The sequence below is a fragment of the Macaca nemestrina genome, chromosome 16 (assembly GCF_043159975.1).
Source record: "Macaca nemestrina isolate mMacNem1 chromosome 16, mMacNem.hap1, whole genome shotgun sequence".
NCBI lineage: Eukaryota > Metazoa > Chordata > Mammalia > Primates > Cercopithecidae > Macaca > Macaca nemestrina.
The window spans coordinates 13,583,367-13,601,881 of record NC_092140.1 but is presented as its reverse complement, the minus strand read 5'-3'; the positions used below and the strand labels follow the sequence as shown (position 1 = coordinate 13,601,881).

Below are 18,515 nucleotides of genomic sequence, written 5' to 3'. Positions count from 1 at the left end.
CCACCAATTGTTAGCGGCTGTAGTGAATTGTTGCTTTTTCATTTCTAAGCTTAGTTCGTGTAGGCGTTGGACTCTCTCCTCAACTAACCCTGACTCATTTATATAGAAACAGCATTCTTCTTTGAGGAACATACAGGTACCTCCTTTCTCAGCCGTGAGTAAGTCTAAGGCTCTGCGGTTTTGAAGGGTGACCTGTGCTAGGGAGGTGAGCTGCCGCTGAAGGGAGGCTAGGGAATAGGCGGAGTCTTCCATAGCAACAGAGAATTGTTGTAACAGCTTGTCGTTTTCTATCATGGAGTGTTGTAGGGCCCCTCCTGCTAACCCCGCTGCGACGACAGAGGTGGTTAAGGATATTCCGGCAATTAGTGGTAGAAAAACAGCTCGTCTATGTCGCGCAGTTTTAGTTGGGGCGGTCCCTGCCCAGCCTATGAACTCTGCCGGGGTTAGCAGTGTCAGTCGGGGAACTAGGGTAACAGGGATACACAACTGTCCGTCAGAGATGCTTTTGGACAGAGTTTTTAACAGAGTCATATTACACCAGAAGAACACACCAGGGGGAGCATATATGGGACTATTAGGGTATGTAGCCGATTGGTTACAGAGGCTGTTGCTAAATGCCGAATAACAATAGGGGTATTTCTCTTGGTATGGGTCACGGTACAGGGCCACATCGGGTATCGTGATTATCGATGAGTTAAAACCTGTATAGTTTGTGGGAGGGGAGGATAGAGGAACAGCCGTTAATGGTGGTCTTCCTAGGGTTGCACACATAAAGCAAGAGGACAGGTCACCTAAACCAGTGAGGTTGGCGAATGCTAGCCCTTCCCGTAATAGAGTTAGCCAGGAGAAGGGCTGCAAGTCTTGTGATAGCTTGGTTTCTTGCCTGTGGATTTGTGTGGATTAAGGGTTGAATCTGGACTAGACTTCTCCACAGATATAAATGGCTACTGGGCCAGGTACTAGTTGATGAGTAATATACTCCCCCATGTTGTGGGGTTGTCCACCGAGAGTCCCGTGGGTCTCTAATTATCCAAGTGTAAGTGACGGGAGACTCAGTTTTGTAAAAATACCACCCTTGTCGTTCTCTCCAGTATCGGACAGAGTGCGTCTTACAGTAGCTATATGGGCAACCTGCACTCTGGTGCCACCAATAATTTTTACAATTATATTCAGTTTGATCATATTCAAAACAGATCATGGGTATTGCTGGTTGGGCAATCTGGAACCTAGTGAAATTGAGGTAAACTATAGTATTACACCCTGAGGGGGGGCAGTCTGCGCTAGCTAGCAGTTTACCCGCTTGGGGGGTTTCCCCGGGGTGAGTTTTGTTCTCATAGAGCCAGAACCTCCAGACATAGGGATTAGACGGCGCAGCAGTGAGGAGAGTCAGATGCATAAGGCATAAAAGCATAGGTAAGCTAGACATGGTTACGGCTATGGGGATGACGGCGCAGGGTTAGCTTTAAGGGATTGTTCTTAGCTTTGTCTATAGTCCATGTAACCGGTGCTCCAGACGGCTCGAGAAGGTCGGATGTTGGGTCCACTGGTTTGACGTGTGTGTAGTGGATCCACGAAGCTATGCCTTCTACTTTGAGAGCGGTGGGAGTAGTCAGGAGTACTTGCAGTGGTCCTTTCCACCTGGGTTGAAGAGTTTCTTGCCGGTGGTGCTTGACTAGGACCCAGTCTCCCGGCTGGAACGGATGAGGCGTCGGCGGAGGTCCTGCCTCGTACAGTTCTCGTAGTCTGGGCCAAATTTCCTGGTGAATTTTCTGTAAGGCTTCTGCCGTGTTGTAGTCCCATCTGGGCCGGGTCAAAGGGAAAGCCGCATTAATGAGGTCAGGATTTGCAGTTGGCTGGCCGTCATCTCCTGGAATCAGTTTTCTGGCCTCAACTTGGATTCTTTCCCGCTCCTCCGTTGTGAATAGGATTCGGAGGAGCTGTTGACAGTCATCCCAGGTCGGCTGGTGAGTAAACATGACACTGTCTAACAACGAGGTTAGATCTTTGGGATTATCTGAGAACCGAGCATTTTGGGACTTCCAATTGTATAAATCACTGGTGGAAAAAGGCCAATACATGAGACGGGAGAGCCCGGTATCATCGAGCGATCCTATTTCTCTGAGAGGCAGGGCTACAGTGGAGTCAGGGAGTCGGGAAGCTTGGTCCCGCTGTACGCGGCCTCGTGTTCGGCCAGCCGGCCCCCCCAGGTTACTTTCGCTCTCGGCTGCTTCCGCTTCTCGGTTTCCCTCTACGGAAGCACCACCCTGGGGGACTGGGTCCTGCGGGATAAGGTGCGGATATGGTGGGGGAAATGTGGGTTCTAACGTTAGGGGGTCCTGGCTGTCCGGCAGCACAGGGGCCGAGGGAGCAGAGGGAGTCTTTTGTCTTGTAGGTCGCGTTACTAGGACTTTGCAGGGCTCAGGGATGAATGGAGTTATCCAGGGTGGTGGGTTTTCCACAAGATCCTGCCACACTAGAATATAAGGAATTTGATCAGGATGTCCTGACTGCCCTGGCAGGAAAATCTTAGTTTTTACCTTAGTAATAATAGAGAGACAGAAAGTTCCTTCGGAGGGCCACCCTACGCCGAAAGAGGGCCACTCCGAACGGCAGAAAGTAACTAGCTTTCCCTTCTTTAGTTCTACGCTTAAGTTACGCCCCCGAGCCTTCACATCCTTAAAATTGGTAACAAGGAGTGAGAGCGGCGTGCTCTGGTTGTTGCCCATCTTTGGACTGCTCCTACAAAGAGAAGGGGGGACGAAAATGAGTGTGAAGCAGAGGGGAGTATCCGACAGGTCCGGTCCTGGAAGGGGAAGAAAAGGTTTTATGTTTCGTTTTGGGCTTACACTTAACACTTAACAATAACGGACAGACAATAATAACGATGAGCATTCGTGAGCGCGTGTTGGACTTCCGACCTGAGTCAGACGGGGCAACCAAGGATGGAGGCCCCCAGATGGGCACTGGGGAACGTCTCCCACCAGTCCCGAGTGGCTGTCTTCTAGCGCGTCCGCCAAGACCGTGCCACTTACAGAACAGACCAATACAGATTACAGATTACGGATTTCGCGAAATTTCAGGGAGACAGACAGAGACAAAGACAGAGACAGTGACAAAGCCGGCTTACCTACAGATTAAGATCCGTTGACTTGGGGGTCTGGTGGGCTTGGGGGAAATCCCGGACGAGCCCCCATTTGTTATGCCCAGACCGTTTATTCCCCGAAGAAGACCACCAGAGTCCAGAGTCAAAGCTAAGCAGCAAGGATCTTTATTACAGGTTCGAACCTGGAACTCTCCCTCGCTCGTGAAACGAGACGGGCAGGAGAGCTCCCCCACTCAGCTCCGAACAATGTTATATAGTCTAAGAAAAGTGGGCATAGAGTTATTATACAAATCAGATATATGATTGGCTAGTGTTTGAACAAGGCGATTTGGCTAACTATGATTGGTTCCTGCCATTTCTGATATTTTGGTTCAAACTTTGAGGCGGGAGAGCAGGTTTATGGCAGCAAGAGTTTATCTTACTTAAACACGTCTTGTGACCTTGCCTCAGAACTTACAAAATCTCTGGTATGTGCAAAACAAAATCTCTGGTACATGCAGAAAACCAGGTACTCACAGAACTTACGAAATCTCTGGTATGTGCAAAGATTAGAGAGCAGAACAAGGGTGTAGCGGGTGAGGGGCGGGTACACATCTATCTTTGTGTCCTTTCAACTCCAGCTTGGGTGACAGAGTGAGACTCTATCTCAAAAAAAAAAAAAAAGATTAATGGTTAGGAGAAATACAGATAGCTCACAAACAAGCAAATATGCCCAAACTCATTACCACGAAAATGCAAATTAAAAAAAGGAGGAATCATTTTTCTCTATTACATTAATAAAATTAGAAAGATAAACCATGTTCAATGATGGTGTAGTGTGGGGAAATTAATCTCTAATAGTAGTGTAAGTTGACCTAAGATTTTAAGTGTGTAGTTTGCGGTATTTGTACTTTTAAATATTTTTCTTATAGAAATATACATATGTATACAGATTGGCATGTTTAGGGAAGCTTATTGCAGTGCACAATACCGGCAAATTGGAACCATGTCCAATATTAGGAGAATGGTTAAAGTTATGGTTCATCTACATTACTTAGAAATACTGGGTAGCAGTTAAAAATTATGAGGTAGAATTCTAAAAAAAAAAAAAAAAAAAACTGAGCGATAAAATTACTTGTAGAATAATATGTAGTGTGATTCAGTTTAAACCAAGAAAAATCTTAAACACAAAATAAAACTCTGCAGTTTTATGTCTGCATATCCATATGAAAATGCTTAGGTAAGTTTGGAAGGACACATGCAAAACTGATAATAGCTGGATAATAATAGGAAATGGGACTAGGAGCCTTTAAAAGGGGGCAGGGAATAATGATTATCTGGTATCTATACTGTTTAAGCTTTTTTTCTTTTTAACCAAAGGAGTCTTACATTACTTGGGTAATTACAATAAAATTGAAAAATTTAAGAACATCTAAATGACTTGCTTTATATGCATAGTGTCATCATTTAGTGGCCTGTGTTGAGCAGTGATAGCTGCTGCTGGGGCTCTGGTAGGGCTTTTAAGATCTCATGACTTTTGGTGGCTCTCTATATTTTGTGGAATTGGCATTAGCTGTTCATATGGTTTGGAAACACTTTTTAAAAAATATTGATTTCAGTGGAGATTATTTCCCAATCCTATTCCTAGAATTTCACTCTGTTATTGCTTCAGAAAGAGGTATTCAGAAATATATGCCTGCGTATTTATGTCTTCATCACTAGACCTTGAATGCATGTGTGATAGCTTTCTCTTTAGTAAGTGGAAAATAATCTTAAAGATTGCAAGCTAGAGCGGAGCCCACACTCTTACTGGTATTTTCTTGTTTCCTCCCCCAACCCTACCGTGTCATAGTTTTTCTTAGGTAGTATTATTTATTTCTTTTTTACTGTGTAGTGACATTCTTCAAATGTATGCTTTCTTTCTGGCTTGTCAGTAATTGACCGGAAATTGTGATGGATCTGTATAGTTTTTTTTGTTTTTTATAAAATCTATAAAATATAAAGTTTACCATTTTGCTCATTTTATTTCATTTATTTAATTATTATTTTATATTTTTACAGATGGGGTCACACTGTGTTACCCAGGTTGGACTCGAACTCCTGGGCTTGAGTGATCCTCCTGCCTCAGCCTCTTAAGCCGCTGGGACTACAGGGGCTGTGCCACTGCACACGGCAGTTTTAGTCTTTTTATTTGTTATTTTTTGAGACAGGGTCTCACTCTGTTACCCAGGCTGGAGTGCAGTGGTGCAATCACAGCTCACTGCCACCTCAGCCTCCACGTGGGAAGCCTCTTGGGTCTACCACTGCTTGTCAGAAATTTTTTACTCTGAATTGTTTCATATCTCAGGTGTTTTTACCTAGTTTTTTTGCACATTACCCTTCTCAAAGGCATTTGTTCAAGTTTTTCCTAAGCTAATAAAGGAAAACAAACCTGAGCCATCTCTCGGCTGTCACTCTGCCTCTCCCATTCTTTACATCCAACCATATGGACAGTCCCTGCCCCACCCAACCCCACCCCTACTCTACTTCTTCCTCTGCTTTATTCCGCAGTCCTTTGCATTGTGGTCTGGTACCCACCAGCTACACCGACATGGCTCTTGCTAAGGTTTTGCTTGAATACTTGATGTCTCCTTTCTCTCTGTCATTCCTCCCCTTCTCCCTTGGTGCTTCTACTAAGGGCTCAGTGGTATGAGAAGATAGTTCTCCTCCTGCTGGTTTTCATTCTTTTGTTGTTTACTGTATCCTCAGGAATGCATGCTTGTAAGACAAAGACTAAAACAAAAAACAAAAAAACCCAAACAACAAAAAAACCCAAAACACCTTTGTTTTGGTTCCCAGATTGATTCAGTATTAGTTCCCTTGTGTGAGATGAAAACAGGATTGTAGAAAATGGGCTGGGAATTTTGTAACTGGCAAAAACGTATCCTCTTTTTTCCCTGTAGTTTTAAATTTTACCACTTTGAAAATCATGTAAGTTATCTTAGAAGAAAAATAGTAGTCACTAATTCTACCATCCAAAATAACCATGAATAAATACGTCTTGGTGCTACATGTGTAGTTTTTCAAAATGGAATCAAAAGCGATTCTTTAAAAAAATCATTTTATTTTCTATGATCAAATTGCCTTTCAGGGAAAGGACATGCCAGAATGTTAGTTTTTTTAAAACTTGTATAAAGTATCTTTAGGTACTTTGAATGAAATAGAAAGAGTTCTATTCTTTTTTTTTTATAGAAATAAGATTTTATCTGGTTGATTCTTTTTTTTTCCCCCCCCAGTTATTCAGATGAAGATTAATGCAGTTGGCTTTCCTTTCTTTAACCCTTTAGTCTTTCAGGGTAATTTTCTCTCTCTCTTTTTTGAGACTCTCAATAAGTTTATTATTTTTTAAATTGTGGTAAAATGCTTATAAGGAAATTTACCATCTTAACTATTTTTAAGTGTATAGTTCAGTGGCATTAAGTACTTTCACATTGTTGTGCAGCCATCACTATAATCTATCTCCAGAACTCTTTTCATATTACAAAACTGAAACTCTGTACCCATTAAACAGTAACTCCCCATTCCAGGCTCCCCACAGTCTCTGGCATCCACCATTCTACTTTCAGGATAATTTTCATTGGTTAGTAATGTTTGGATAATTTGATTAGATATGGTGGATACTGAAGACTGGCCAGGTTATGTAAGGTATTGCTACTTTCAGCCAGCGAGTGCATCTGGTATGTATTACGTCTTCCTTGGAGTGTTCTACCGAGTGTCTTGCATTGAAGGACATCACAAGGAAAACTCCTGTATTCTCAGTTGTGGTAGTGTCCACTTCACTACAGATCTCCTTGAGTGATAGGTTTCAGAATATCTCTAGGCATGAAGAAGCATTTCCAAAGCTGCTTGCCTTCTTTACCTTTCTCAGTATGTACTAGTTTAGAAGGTATTCAGAAGCTTTCACTGAGACCATTGAGTTTTATACTAAATACAACATCTGGCCTAGCACTTTTTATCACTCAGATGCAATCTATTTGATAAGGACAGGGACCAAATAGAGTGTCTTTTTCAATGTATTTTAGGCATCTAATTGACTAATATGAAATTTTCTATTAACTCACAGTTTTTAAATGCAGGCATAATCCCCCCCCGCACCCCCACCGTACCCCTAAGATGGAGTCTTGCTCTGTTTCCCAGGCTGGAGTGCAGTGGCCTGATCTTGGCTCACTGCAACCTCTGCCTCCCAGGTTCAGCGATTCTCCTGCCTCAGCCTCCTGAGTAGGTAGGATTACAGGCGCGCACCATTACGCCCAGCTAATTTTCTTTTGTATTTTTGGTAGAGACAGGGTTTCTCCATGTTGGTCAGGCTGGTCTTGAACCCCTGACCTTGCGATCCACCCGCCTCGGCCTCCCAAAGTGCTGGGATTACAGGCGTGAGCTACCGTGCCTGGCCGCAGGCGTAATTTTTATCCTATTTATATCCAAACATTTAAATTTATTTTTAATATTCATTTTTTTATATTTTTATTATTTATATTATTATTTCAAATTGTTTATTAGGTATGAATTTTACAAACTTTACTTATATTATCGGTAACGGTGGAGCAGGGTAGAATTGCGCCTTCTCCAGGCTGTCCGGCGAGAACCACCAATAGTGTGGTGGAACTTAGGGCCCTTTCCAAGGCCAGGGCTGTCAACCTGCAGATGTCAGCCCACGCATCTCCCTGTGCTGTGGACTGGTTTGGTGATCCATTAGGTGTCAGGATTTCTTCTGTTAGCTTTATGGAATGGATCAATGAGGATAACCTCAAAAAATGTGTTATGTGGAATCTTCACCAACCCAGTAAGAATTCAGGACTCTCAGAGCCCTACAGTGGCGTCCAGCTCCCTCCTCTGCAAGGGACTGAAGGCTTGGAGCAAACCTTAGCTGGTTAACACCATGATGGACAGGCTTGCCGTAAGTCGCACCCTTAGGAACTGGGCGTTTTCGGCCACCACTGGCGAACACGAATCCTTTATATAACGTAACCTTGCTTGGTCTTGTAGTCCAGTCGGCGTGCTTTATCAGGCCGGGCGGGGCGGGGAGCCCTGCGGAGAGCAGAGAGCTGGCGGTACTGCCAGCAGCGAACCCTCAGAAGGAAGCGGACCCTCAGAAGAAAGTGCATGACATCGGGCTGCTTCTTTCTCCATAGCTCCTGGATGTACTTGTATGCACCCATCTTGGCTTACCTGATGGCAGCTGCTAGACGGAAAAAAAAAAAAAAAGTTTGATTTATTTTTTAAAAGTTGGTAAAGAAGATGATTTTTCTCAGTCCTGTAAGATGAAAAACACATCTGTTGTTCTCCTAGCTTGTTATTTGGAAATTAGGCTCATGCAGGTGATAAGCTGATACAAGTAATTTTTCTCTGAAGAATAAAATAATTCAAAATATAAAACTAAATGCTTGATGGGAAAACTAATAATCTGCTTTAAAAATCTCTATTGGTTTTCTGAGAACAGAGAAGTTTATGAAGACAAACTATACTTAGTGTATATACTTAGTGTTAGTACTTAAAATGCTTTACTTTTCTTTTTGAAACCATATAACCAGCAAATCCTGCTTAATTGATTAGTTTACCTCAGTTTAAACTTTCCATGGTTGTTATATATTTCCTTTACCATTAAAATATATAAAAAGGAATTTATATTTTTCAAGATGTTGATATTTTTGAAACAAACATATCTAGTCAGCCTATGCAATATTAAGTCGTTCTGCAGAATAGCATCTGCATTGCTTGAATATTGTTTTTTGTATTATTAAGCCAAAGAAAACACCTCACACATTTCATACAACAATGACAACAAAATTGAAATAGAGTTTCAAAAGTTTGTTAGATTGTTCTTTCCAAGTTGACTCTTAAGTGTCTCCTTAACTAAGGCAGCAGAGAATTCTAACGTTTTCTTTTGCATGGCTTTTTGCTACTACCGACCCTGGGCTAGACTGTGGGCTTGTTGAGACTTGAATGTACCCTGCCACCTGAAGTAAGATTTGTTCCTGCGAAGGGAGGAAAAGAAGCCAACCAATCCTTTATAAACAATTTGTGTTTAGTCCTTCTTTGTAAAGTCCATAGCAGTTTTGACCTGCTTTTAATGCATAATTTATTCAAATGTTTATTGGAGCAGTCTTTTTTTTTTAACTGGAGCAATCTTAATCACCCAGTAAAATATATTAGGCTCTGAGCTAGTTCTTGGTATGTTTACAAAACGTTTGTGATAAAATAGGAAAAATGTCTATTATGCTATTAAAAAACAAAAGGGTGTAAATTATGTATGCAGTATCATTATAAAAGTGTATTTAGAGAAAAGACTGTAAGTAAAAATGTCAATACTATTAGGATTCTCTCTCTCCTTTTTACTTTTGAATGCATGTTTATTATAGAAATTTTGGACACATAAACACATGTGCCTATGTGTATCTTTTTCATTTCTTTTCCTCCATAAACCACCAGTTGCCATATGTATTGCCAAGATTAAGAAGACTTTATGTAGGTGTAGATTTTTACCTCAAATATAATGAAAAAAAGATAATAAAAGTTGCAACTTTTTTGTACTTCAAGGACAATGGCTTTTAACATTTGATAATGAAAGTTACTAAGCAAGCTGCTATCCAAGTGTATCTGTGAGTAAATAGCTTTAATCACATAACATTGGGCTAGGGGAGATTAAAAAAAGAATTTAAGGCATAACCTTATGATCTGGTGGAGGAGAAATTGTAACAGTGTGCAAAGCAGTTAAAATGAGATTGTTGGGTAGATGAGATTATATGCTAAAATTTGCACTAACTACTCTCAGAGTTTAGATTAAAGGAGATTCATCCTAAATTGAAGTACTTGGGAGAGATCCAGTGGTAGATGTGAAACTTGAAGTGCATCTTCTATAATAGGTAGTATCTGAGGACAATAAAACAAATGTGGATTTAAGTTTAAACAAAGACTTAAATGTATTCTTTTTAAAGGATTGTGAAGTACTCAATTTCTTTCTTACAGAAAAAAACTACAATCACAATTACAACAACAAAATTGACAGTAACAGGATCTGAAGTAGACAGAGGGCAATAGGGCAATAGAGGAGGGGCATCCTGGTCTGAGGGCAGAAGAGCAACTTGAGGTTGGGGGCGTACCAGGCAACGATAACCACGAGGAAGGCCTTGCTTTGAACACAGGGATATTTAGAAGCCCTTTGCAAGCAGGGCTGCTTTTCCCTGCAATTGGTATTATTAAATAATTACCAAATGTATATATTTGGATATTTTATAGTAAGATACTGACCTGAAAATCCCTTGGGCGTTTACCTGATCTTTTACCTTTCAATACTCAATATAATTTTTTACTAAAGTGGAAAATATTTATTGAATTGACAAAGAGAATTCTTAGCTTTCTAAAAGACTGCTTTTTTGTTTTTTTAAGATCTCATTTAAAACAAAGTATTTAAAAATTATTTCATAACTGAAGACTATAACAGAAATACTCAGGTATTTGCCACCTTTGACTTTTTTTTTTTTTTTTTGGTGGAGGAGTGGGTCAAATGTTTAGGTGTATGTTTGTGTTCCAGTTATATATATCTGTCTTGCAAAATAATTGTAATCTGGAAGTTTCTGAAACTAGAAGACCATTAGGAAATTAGGAAAAGTCATTTAAAAAGATACTAATCCTTTCATCATTTAAAAAGAATAGACTCCTTTTAGAACTAGAGTTTACTCTTTTTCATATTGAATGCTTAGCTTCTATTATGCAAAATAAATACATTTAAACATTATAGAGTGAGTAGTCTTAAAAATGGAGCATATATTCCTGAATTTTGAGTAGCGTTAGAACTTAATATACATATCATTTCTTAGGAATAAATGTAAAATGGATGAAGATTGAATGTGAGAGTATTTAAATGATTCTCAAGATTTTCTGGTTCACATGTTGTGATATTGAACTCTTTCTTTCGTCTTAGGCTTTAATTTGTGTCTGGTGCTGACCTGATGCTGTGCAGGGACACTCGCTGCATCCCTCCATTCAGTCCCTCTAATTATCCCAACTTCCTGGGGAGCTTGCTTAGAACTGGTCTTGAGTGCTCGTTATTAAAATATTGGGCTACCCTGGCTACATGTAACAAGGTAGTTTTTGATATCAAATTTATGTATTGATGAACGGAATAGGAAGCTAAAATTGTTTGCTGTGATTTTACATAAAGAGGTAGGGGATATTATGGAAATTATTTGCTTAGACAATGAATTAGGCTGTAATAAATGAAATCATGGGTAATAGAGTTCTTGAGTTTATTTGTTTCATTGTTGCTTTTTAGTGCATACTCAAAAAGAAATATGACTCTGTAAATGATATGTGGAACAATCAGATTTGCAATTTTGTGTATATTTGCAGATGATGGTAATTCTTTTTGCTGGGCGCATCTGTTAATGCAGAAATTTGTCTCCTCAGGTTCATGTGAAAATGGCGGATGAGGCCGTCTGTGTTGGCCCAGCTCCCACCAGTAAAAGCTACCTCAACATGGATGCCATCATGGAAGCCATTAAGAAAACCAGGGCCCAAGCTGTGAGTTTGAATGAATCTATCTACTGCAGCTGTTTCATATGTAGTGAGCAGAAAGCTAGAGTTTGTATTTAAAAAAAAAAATAGGAAAGAATGATTGAAAATGCTGTTGCAGTTAGTTCATGTCACATGAGTTAAATGTGGTCGAATTCGCTACTGGAAATCAAAGGCTTTGTAGCATCTGGCATTGTTGGTCGCTGATCCTGCAGGTGGCTGCTGGATTCAGCTTTCACACCAGGGAGCAGTTTCAGTTCATTTCCAAATTTGCTAGGAAAAAAGAAATCCCAATTAGTTTTGAGTATTAACCCTTTCAGTGTAATAAGAGCATTTTTAAACATTCTGTATTATAAACAGGATCCAAAGACTCTGTTTAAATTCCATTTTAATAATTTAAAAATTACGTATACCTAGTACACCTCCAGAAATAAAAACAGCACATTTGGTAATTATTTTAGTTTGTTAATGTCAGTAGAATGCTCATAATTTACAAGGATAAATCATTCTCTCTACCCCCAGTTCTGTATGAATAGAGTGGAATCCAAGGAAAAAAAAGATTTCTGACATCGGAAACAGTGTTTTTTTCTTTTTTCTTTTTTTAATTATCAGAGAACTAATTATATACCGTGTTAAAAACTATGCAAAGTTATCTCTAAAATTGGGTGGAGACATCCAACACCAACATTAAGCCTGGAGCGCTTCAATTAGTGCTCACATTTCTTTTGAAAGAAATGTTTCAGTAAGATGCATGTTTAAATAAAAAACTTAATTCATGAACCCATATTATAGATGTTTACAGTTTATTAGCACAGTTAGCGAAGGTAAAACTCTTTTAACATTTTAACTATAGCTTGCCAACATAAATCTGTAGTTGAGTGTTGATAAAATGAAATTGGTGGAATGAAAGCTCTTCTTCCCTGATACAGTAGTTTAAATTGTTCTGTACCATGTTCATAAAGCTTAGTTCAGCATTTGTTTTGTTTTGTTTTGTTTTTTGAGATGGAGTTTCGCTTTTGTTGCCCAGGCCAGAGTGCAATGGCATGATCTCAGCTCACTGCAACCTCTGCCCCACCAGGTTCAAGCGATTCTCCTGCCTCAGCCTCCCAAGTAGCTGGGATTACAGGTGCCTGCCACCACACCCAGCTCATTTTGTGTTTTTAGTAGAGAAGGGGTTTCACCATGTTGGTCAGGCTGGTCTTGAACTCCTGACCTCAGGTGATCTGCCTGCCTCAGCCTCCTAAACTGCTGGGATTACAGGCATGAGCCACTGTGCCCAGCCTGAGTTCAGCATTTAAAAGTCGCTAATATATAACTATTTCTGGATCATGATACTGGTTCCTTCAGAAATTTGAATTTGTTTTTAGCAGAATTATTTTACTAGAAGTATATTCAACACTGGCTGATACTGAAGTGGCTAAATTTATGTTTGGCCAGTGTGGGAGAGCCAAAAATTACTTGATTAGATCAAGCTGGTAGATTGCAGCAATGTGGCTTGTGGGTGAGGATAGTATAAAGTAGTTGTGAATGGCAAAGTTTGGGGTGAGGAAGGAAAGAAGAGTAGACATTAGAAGGAAAAAAATTCAGAGCATAAAATAAAAGTAAAACCACACCTCCATTTTAGTTCAGTTTGATAGAAAGATCTTGTTGGTAGTGGCTGAGTATTATTAATGCCATCAGGAATAAAATGTATTAGCTGTCCTAGTAGTCTGGGTTTTGGAAATTACCAGTTCATGAGTACTGTAAAGAAAGGAGAATTTAGAGTTTTTCATCCATCTTGCCAAGGTTCCTTTTACATAAATCTTTGACACACCAGCCATTGTGAAATTCTCCAGAATTGTGGACAAAGTTAGCCTCAGGAAAAGGAGAGAGAGTTTTGTTGAAATATGTAGACAAAGGCTAGTGGGTATTAAGATATATGTGGGTGTATACTCCCCATTATGGTTAGGACAAAGATACTGTGTGGAAAATCAATTAGGACATAGGGAGTGTGGAGAAAGTAAATATAGGAGGCAGTTTCTTGGAATTTGATTCTGATCCTAGAAATGTGAATTAGAACTGATCAGTGTATAAGAGAAGTATACCTATTCAAGGGCTCTCGAACAATAAATATTAATACATAAATGCACTGTACATTTTGCTTATAAAGCTTTTGCAATATGATAAAATTGAAAGTGCTTTTTGCTTTCATTTCTAAGGTACATCCAGGTTATGGATTCCTTTCAGAAAACAAAGAATTTGCCAGATGTTTGGTGAGTTGGTAATGAACCAGAAACTCTTCATTTCTATATCAGAAAGCAGTGTGGTAGCATGGCTTTTGTAAATGTGGGTAGTGATGGATTATAGAATTTTAATTAACCCAAGAATTCTTTGAAAAACTGTTTGTGAAAAGTGAAGTGTTTTTATTCTGAAACTCAACTCTTGATTTGAAGAGTAATTATAAAAATAGAAAAGTTTAGAAGATCACCATTACACCTAATGAATGATACCTGGTTTATTATATACTGCATGGTATTTGAATTAAAGTTAAAAACTTCAGATTTTTAACTGTAAATATGTTAGGGAGTTTAGTGAGTTATTGTAGTGCTTTAATTATTTTGTGGCATTTAATATCAAATCTTACCAATGCCTCTATTTTGGGTAAAGTTGTTTTTAATGATCTAAATGTCCCCTTCCAGATAGGTGAATTAACCTATGTTTGTTATTAAATTGATTTTTCCAGGTATATTCATTCAAGATGGTACTGAAACCTTATTTTTTAGGTACTGGGATATGATTTTGATTAGCGTTTGTACATATGTTTATTATTAGATCAATTATGCCAGGTACTGTCTTAATTTATTCTAATATGTTATACTTGTTTCTGTGGCATACAGTCATGTGTTGCTTAACAACGTGAATACATCTGAGAAATGCATCATTAGGCGAGTTTGTCCTTGTGCGAACATCACAGAGTCTACTTACACAAATCTACATGGTAGAGTCTCCTACACACTTAGGCTAAGTGGGTTATAGCCTGCTGCTCCTAGGCTGCAAACCTATACATGTTGCTGTACAGGCAGTTGTAATACAGTGGTAAATATTTGTGTATCTAAACATGTAAACATAGAGAAGATACAGTTAAAAATACAGTGTTAGAATCTGTGGAACCACTGTCATACGTGTGGTGCCTCATTGAAATGTTCTGTGGTGCATAACTGTACTCGTATTCTGTTCTTCCACAGATTTGAAATTATTTGTGAATGTTGTTATTTTCTAGATGGAATTTCCACTTAAAATCTATAACTTTAACTTGGAACAGCTCTTAAGATCACAGAATTGTCTATTTTAACCACCTTGCTTTGTGGGTCCAAAACTAAGGCCTAAAGAGATATCTGGAGAGGGCAGATTACATGGACGCATCCAGAGGTTCCAGTTTCCCAGATTTTATGCGGCATATCTACAGTTTTTTGTTTATATCCCTTTTTATTTTTTATCTTCCGTGGAATTTTGACCAAGATTCTGTTATTATAAAAACTATTTGAATATAATACTTGTATTTAAATGTGTATGTGTGCATATATATAATGTAATGTATTACATTTAAGTCTGTATAGATGAGAGGTCAGCGCACTACGGTCCACATTACAAATGCAGCCTGCTGCCTGTTTTTGTAAATAAAATTTTATTGAAACACAGCCATGCTCTTTCATTTATGCATTGTCTATGCTGCTTTTGTCCTGTGACAGCAGAATTGAGTAGTTGTGACAGAGACCATTTGGCCTATCAAGCCTAAAGTACTTTTTCTATGGTCCTTTATAGAAAAAGTTTGGGAACTCCTGCTATAGATGAATATCCAAATCCCAGATAAGTGATGTGGTACCAGTATTAGGCATTTATTCCTATACAGTTAATACATTTATTTATTTTATATATTATATATAATATTTATTGTATACAGTTTATGCATTTTTCAGTTATTAAAAGGTGTTTTTTTTTTTTTTTTGAGACATAGCCTCGCTGTGTCACCCAGGCTGGAGTACAGTGGTGTGATCTCGGCTCACTGCAACCTCTGTCTCCTGGGTTCAAGCTATCCTGCCTCAACCTCCTGAGTAGCTGGGATTACAGGTGCCCGCCACCACCATGCCTGGCTAATTTTTGCATTTTTAGTAGAGACGGGGTTTCACCATTTTGGTCAGGCTGGTCTCGAACTCCTGACCTCGTGATCTGCCTGCCTCGGCCTCGCAAAGTGCTGGGATTACAGGTGTGAGCCACCGTGCCTGGCCAAAAAATGCTTCTTTAGAATCTGTTCTAGGCCTTTGAGAAGGATATATTAATAAAAATGAATCTAATCTGGTTCCTACACACTGGGTGCTCATAGTCATGTTATGGAAAATAAGTTGATACACAAATACACTTCAGAAAACAAATCACTTTAGGGAAGAAAATATTGTGAGATAAGATCAGTATCTTTGTAAATGAAAGTAAGAAGGATGATTTCCATCTGGGGTTCTACATTAGAGAAAAACATGTAGAATATACAGCCGCCTCCTTTCTTTCACACTAATTTTCTTTCCAAACCTATTTCCCTGTTTCCCTTTTTTCAGTGCTGTGCCTCCACCCAGCCTGACTGTGCGCTGCTCCCATGCGTGGCTGGCTCTGCCCTGAGTGCTTTCCTCACTCTCTCTGGGTGGGCGTATGTGGCCTCCCACCCCCGTGTCTAAGTGCTGCGTGTCTAACTGCAGCATGTCTAACTGCTGCCTGCCCTTGAAGGCACAGTTCACATGCAGCCTCTGTGGGGAAAGGGTTCTATTGAGAAGTAGATCCTTCTGTTGAGAAGTAATTTCTTTCCTTGGACTTCTTGTTTCAGTTTGATTGGAATGTTTTTGTTTTTAGAAAAATGATCTGTGCTTTATCTGATACATTGTTTTTACTTAATATCCAGGAATAAAATGATTTTTTGATTTTTTTTTTTCTGAGTAACTGCTATGTATTTGCTTTAGAAAGTGTACAATAAGCCAAATTCCCCCAATATAAAAACACACCAAACTTTATAAGACTAATAATTTTTTATGCCAAGTTTTCACAAAGTGGGATTGGATTTTATATAGTCCCTGCTGCCCATGACTGGAAAAAGATCATGTGGGCTGGGCACGGTGGCTCACACCTCTAATCCCTGCACTTTGGGAGGCTGAGGTGGGCAGGTCACTTGAGGTCAGGAGTTTGAGACCAGCCTGGTCAACATGACGAAACCCCATCTCTACTAAAAATACAAAAATTGGCCAGGTGTGGTGGCACGAGCCTGTAATCCCAGCTACTTGGGTGGCTGAGACAGGGGAATCGTTTGAGCCTGGGAGGCAGAGGTTGCAGTGAGTCAAGATCACACCACTGCACTCCTGCCTGGGCAACAGAGCGAGACTCCGCCTAAAAAAGAAAAAAAAAATCATGTCTTTTTGTTATTGCTTAAATAGTTCATAGAAAAAACAAAGATACACATAATCCTCATAAAAATAGCGATTTTCCGTAATTTTAATGTGCTGAACCAACAGATTTTATTTCCAAATTGTTTTCTATTCCGCATTTTCCCTGCAGGCTTCTTTTATCACGAACATTAAAGGACCATCCATGGGAGACTATGAGGATTGTTAGGATGAGGCAAAGACATTCTTAACAGAGTTTACAAAGAGCTTTGAAATGTGAAACTACCTGCTCTGGAAAAGTGGGATGTTGGCTTGAAGATATTTCCTAGTATTCCTTGTTTTCTTTCTGGTTTTTCTATGTTGTTTTAATCATATTATCGGATCTTGTCATTTCAGGTAACATAGCATTATAAGTTATAGTAATTAGCTTCAGGAGAAACATATGTTAGAATTTGTGTTTTGTGTTTGGGTCCTATCTGTGTACTTGAAAGATACACGTATATGTAGTTGGATAGTGAGTTCCATCAGGATGCTCAGCGTTGAAAGCATAGGAGGGAACTGTGCTGAGCGTGTGAGGTTTGGTAATTGTGCTCTTTTATCTTCTTTCCTTCTTGAGTTTTTAGCAAGATAAGAAATGTAACTACTGTAAAATGAGAGGTGATTTTTAAAATAGCCATTGGGTTAACCAAAAACCTTTTAAATAGCTGTGGCATCCAATGTGGGCAAGGGTCACATAGTTTGGTTCCTGGAAGGGTAAATTGTTTCAGACCTCCCCTGGCCCCCAGAAATTTGCTAGTATTTGTCAAAATTTAAAACATCATTATATTCTTTTTTTTTTTTTTTTTTGAGGCGGAGTCTCGCTCTGTCGCCCAGGCTGGAGTGCAGTGTCCAGATCTCAGCTCACTGCAAGCTCCGCCTCCTGGGTTTACGCCATTCTCCTGCCTCAGCCTCCCGAGTAGCTGGGACTACAGGCGCCCGCCACCTCGCCCGGCTAGTTTTTTGTATTTTTAGTAGAGACGGGGTTTCACCGTGTTAGCCAGGATGGTCTTGATCTCCTGACCTCATGATCCGCCTGTCTCGGCCTCCCAAAGTGCTGGGATTACAGGCTTGAGCCACCGTGCCCGGCCCATTATATTCTTTAATTTAGCTGTTCCACTCTTAAGAATCTCACTTACAAAGATATACTTGAGAAAATGTTCATGGTAAGGTGTTTCATAATAGCAAAATTTTAAAATTATTTGAAAGTAAAATGCAAAAATAAGTATGGAATACCTACCTGCAGATAAGTTATTTAATCATTATGACAACCTATGGTGTATTCTTATTTTTATTCTTGGTTTTATGGAAGAGAGAACAATCTCTGAAAGGTTAAATAAATGCCTTACCCAGTGTCACATAGCTGGTAAATGAGAGTATGGATCCCATGTTTAGTTTATGTTCCAGACTGACTCTCAGATGCATTGGAACTGGGCTGGGCTGTTAGT

At 39.6% G+C, this 18,515-nt stretch overlaps 1 protein-coding gene and 1 pseudogene across 1 annotated transcript in view; one reads left to right on the top strand and one right to left on the bottom strand.

Annotated features, from left to right (window-relative positions):
* Nucleotides 1-18,515, top strand: part of LOC105477975 (propionyl-CoA carboxylase subunit alpha) — a 440,790-nt gene that overhangs the window by 53,278 nt on the left and 368,997 nt on the right. The window contains exons 5-6 of the mRNA XM_011734903.2: nucleotides 11,528-11,641; nucleotides 13,831-13,884. Coding sequence (XP_011733205.2) covers nucleotides 11,528-11,641; nucleotides 13,831-13,884 — 168 coding nt within the window. The remainder of the gene's footprint in view (nucleotides 1-11,527; nucleotides 11,642-13,830; nucleotides 13,885-18,515) is intronic.
* LOC105477968 (large ribosomal subunit protein eL15-like) lies at nucleotides 7,649-8,285 on the bottom strand (annotated as a pseudogene).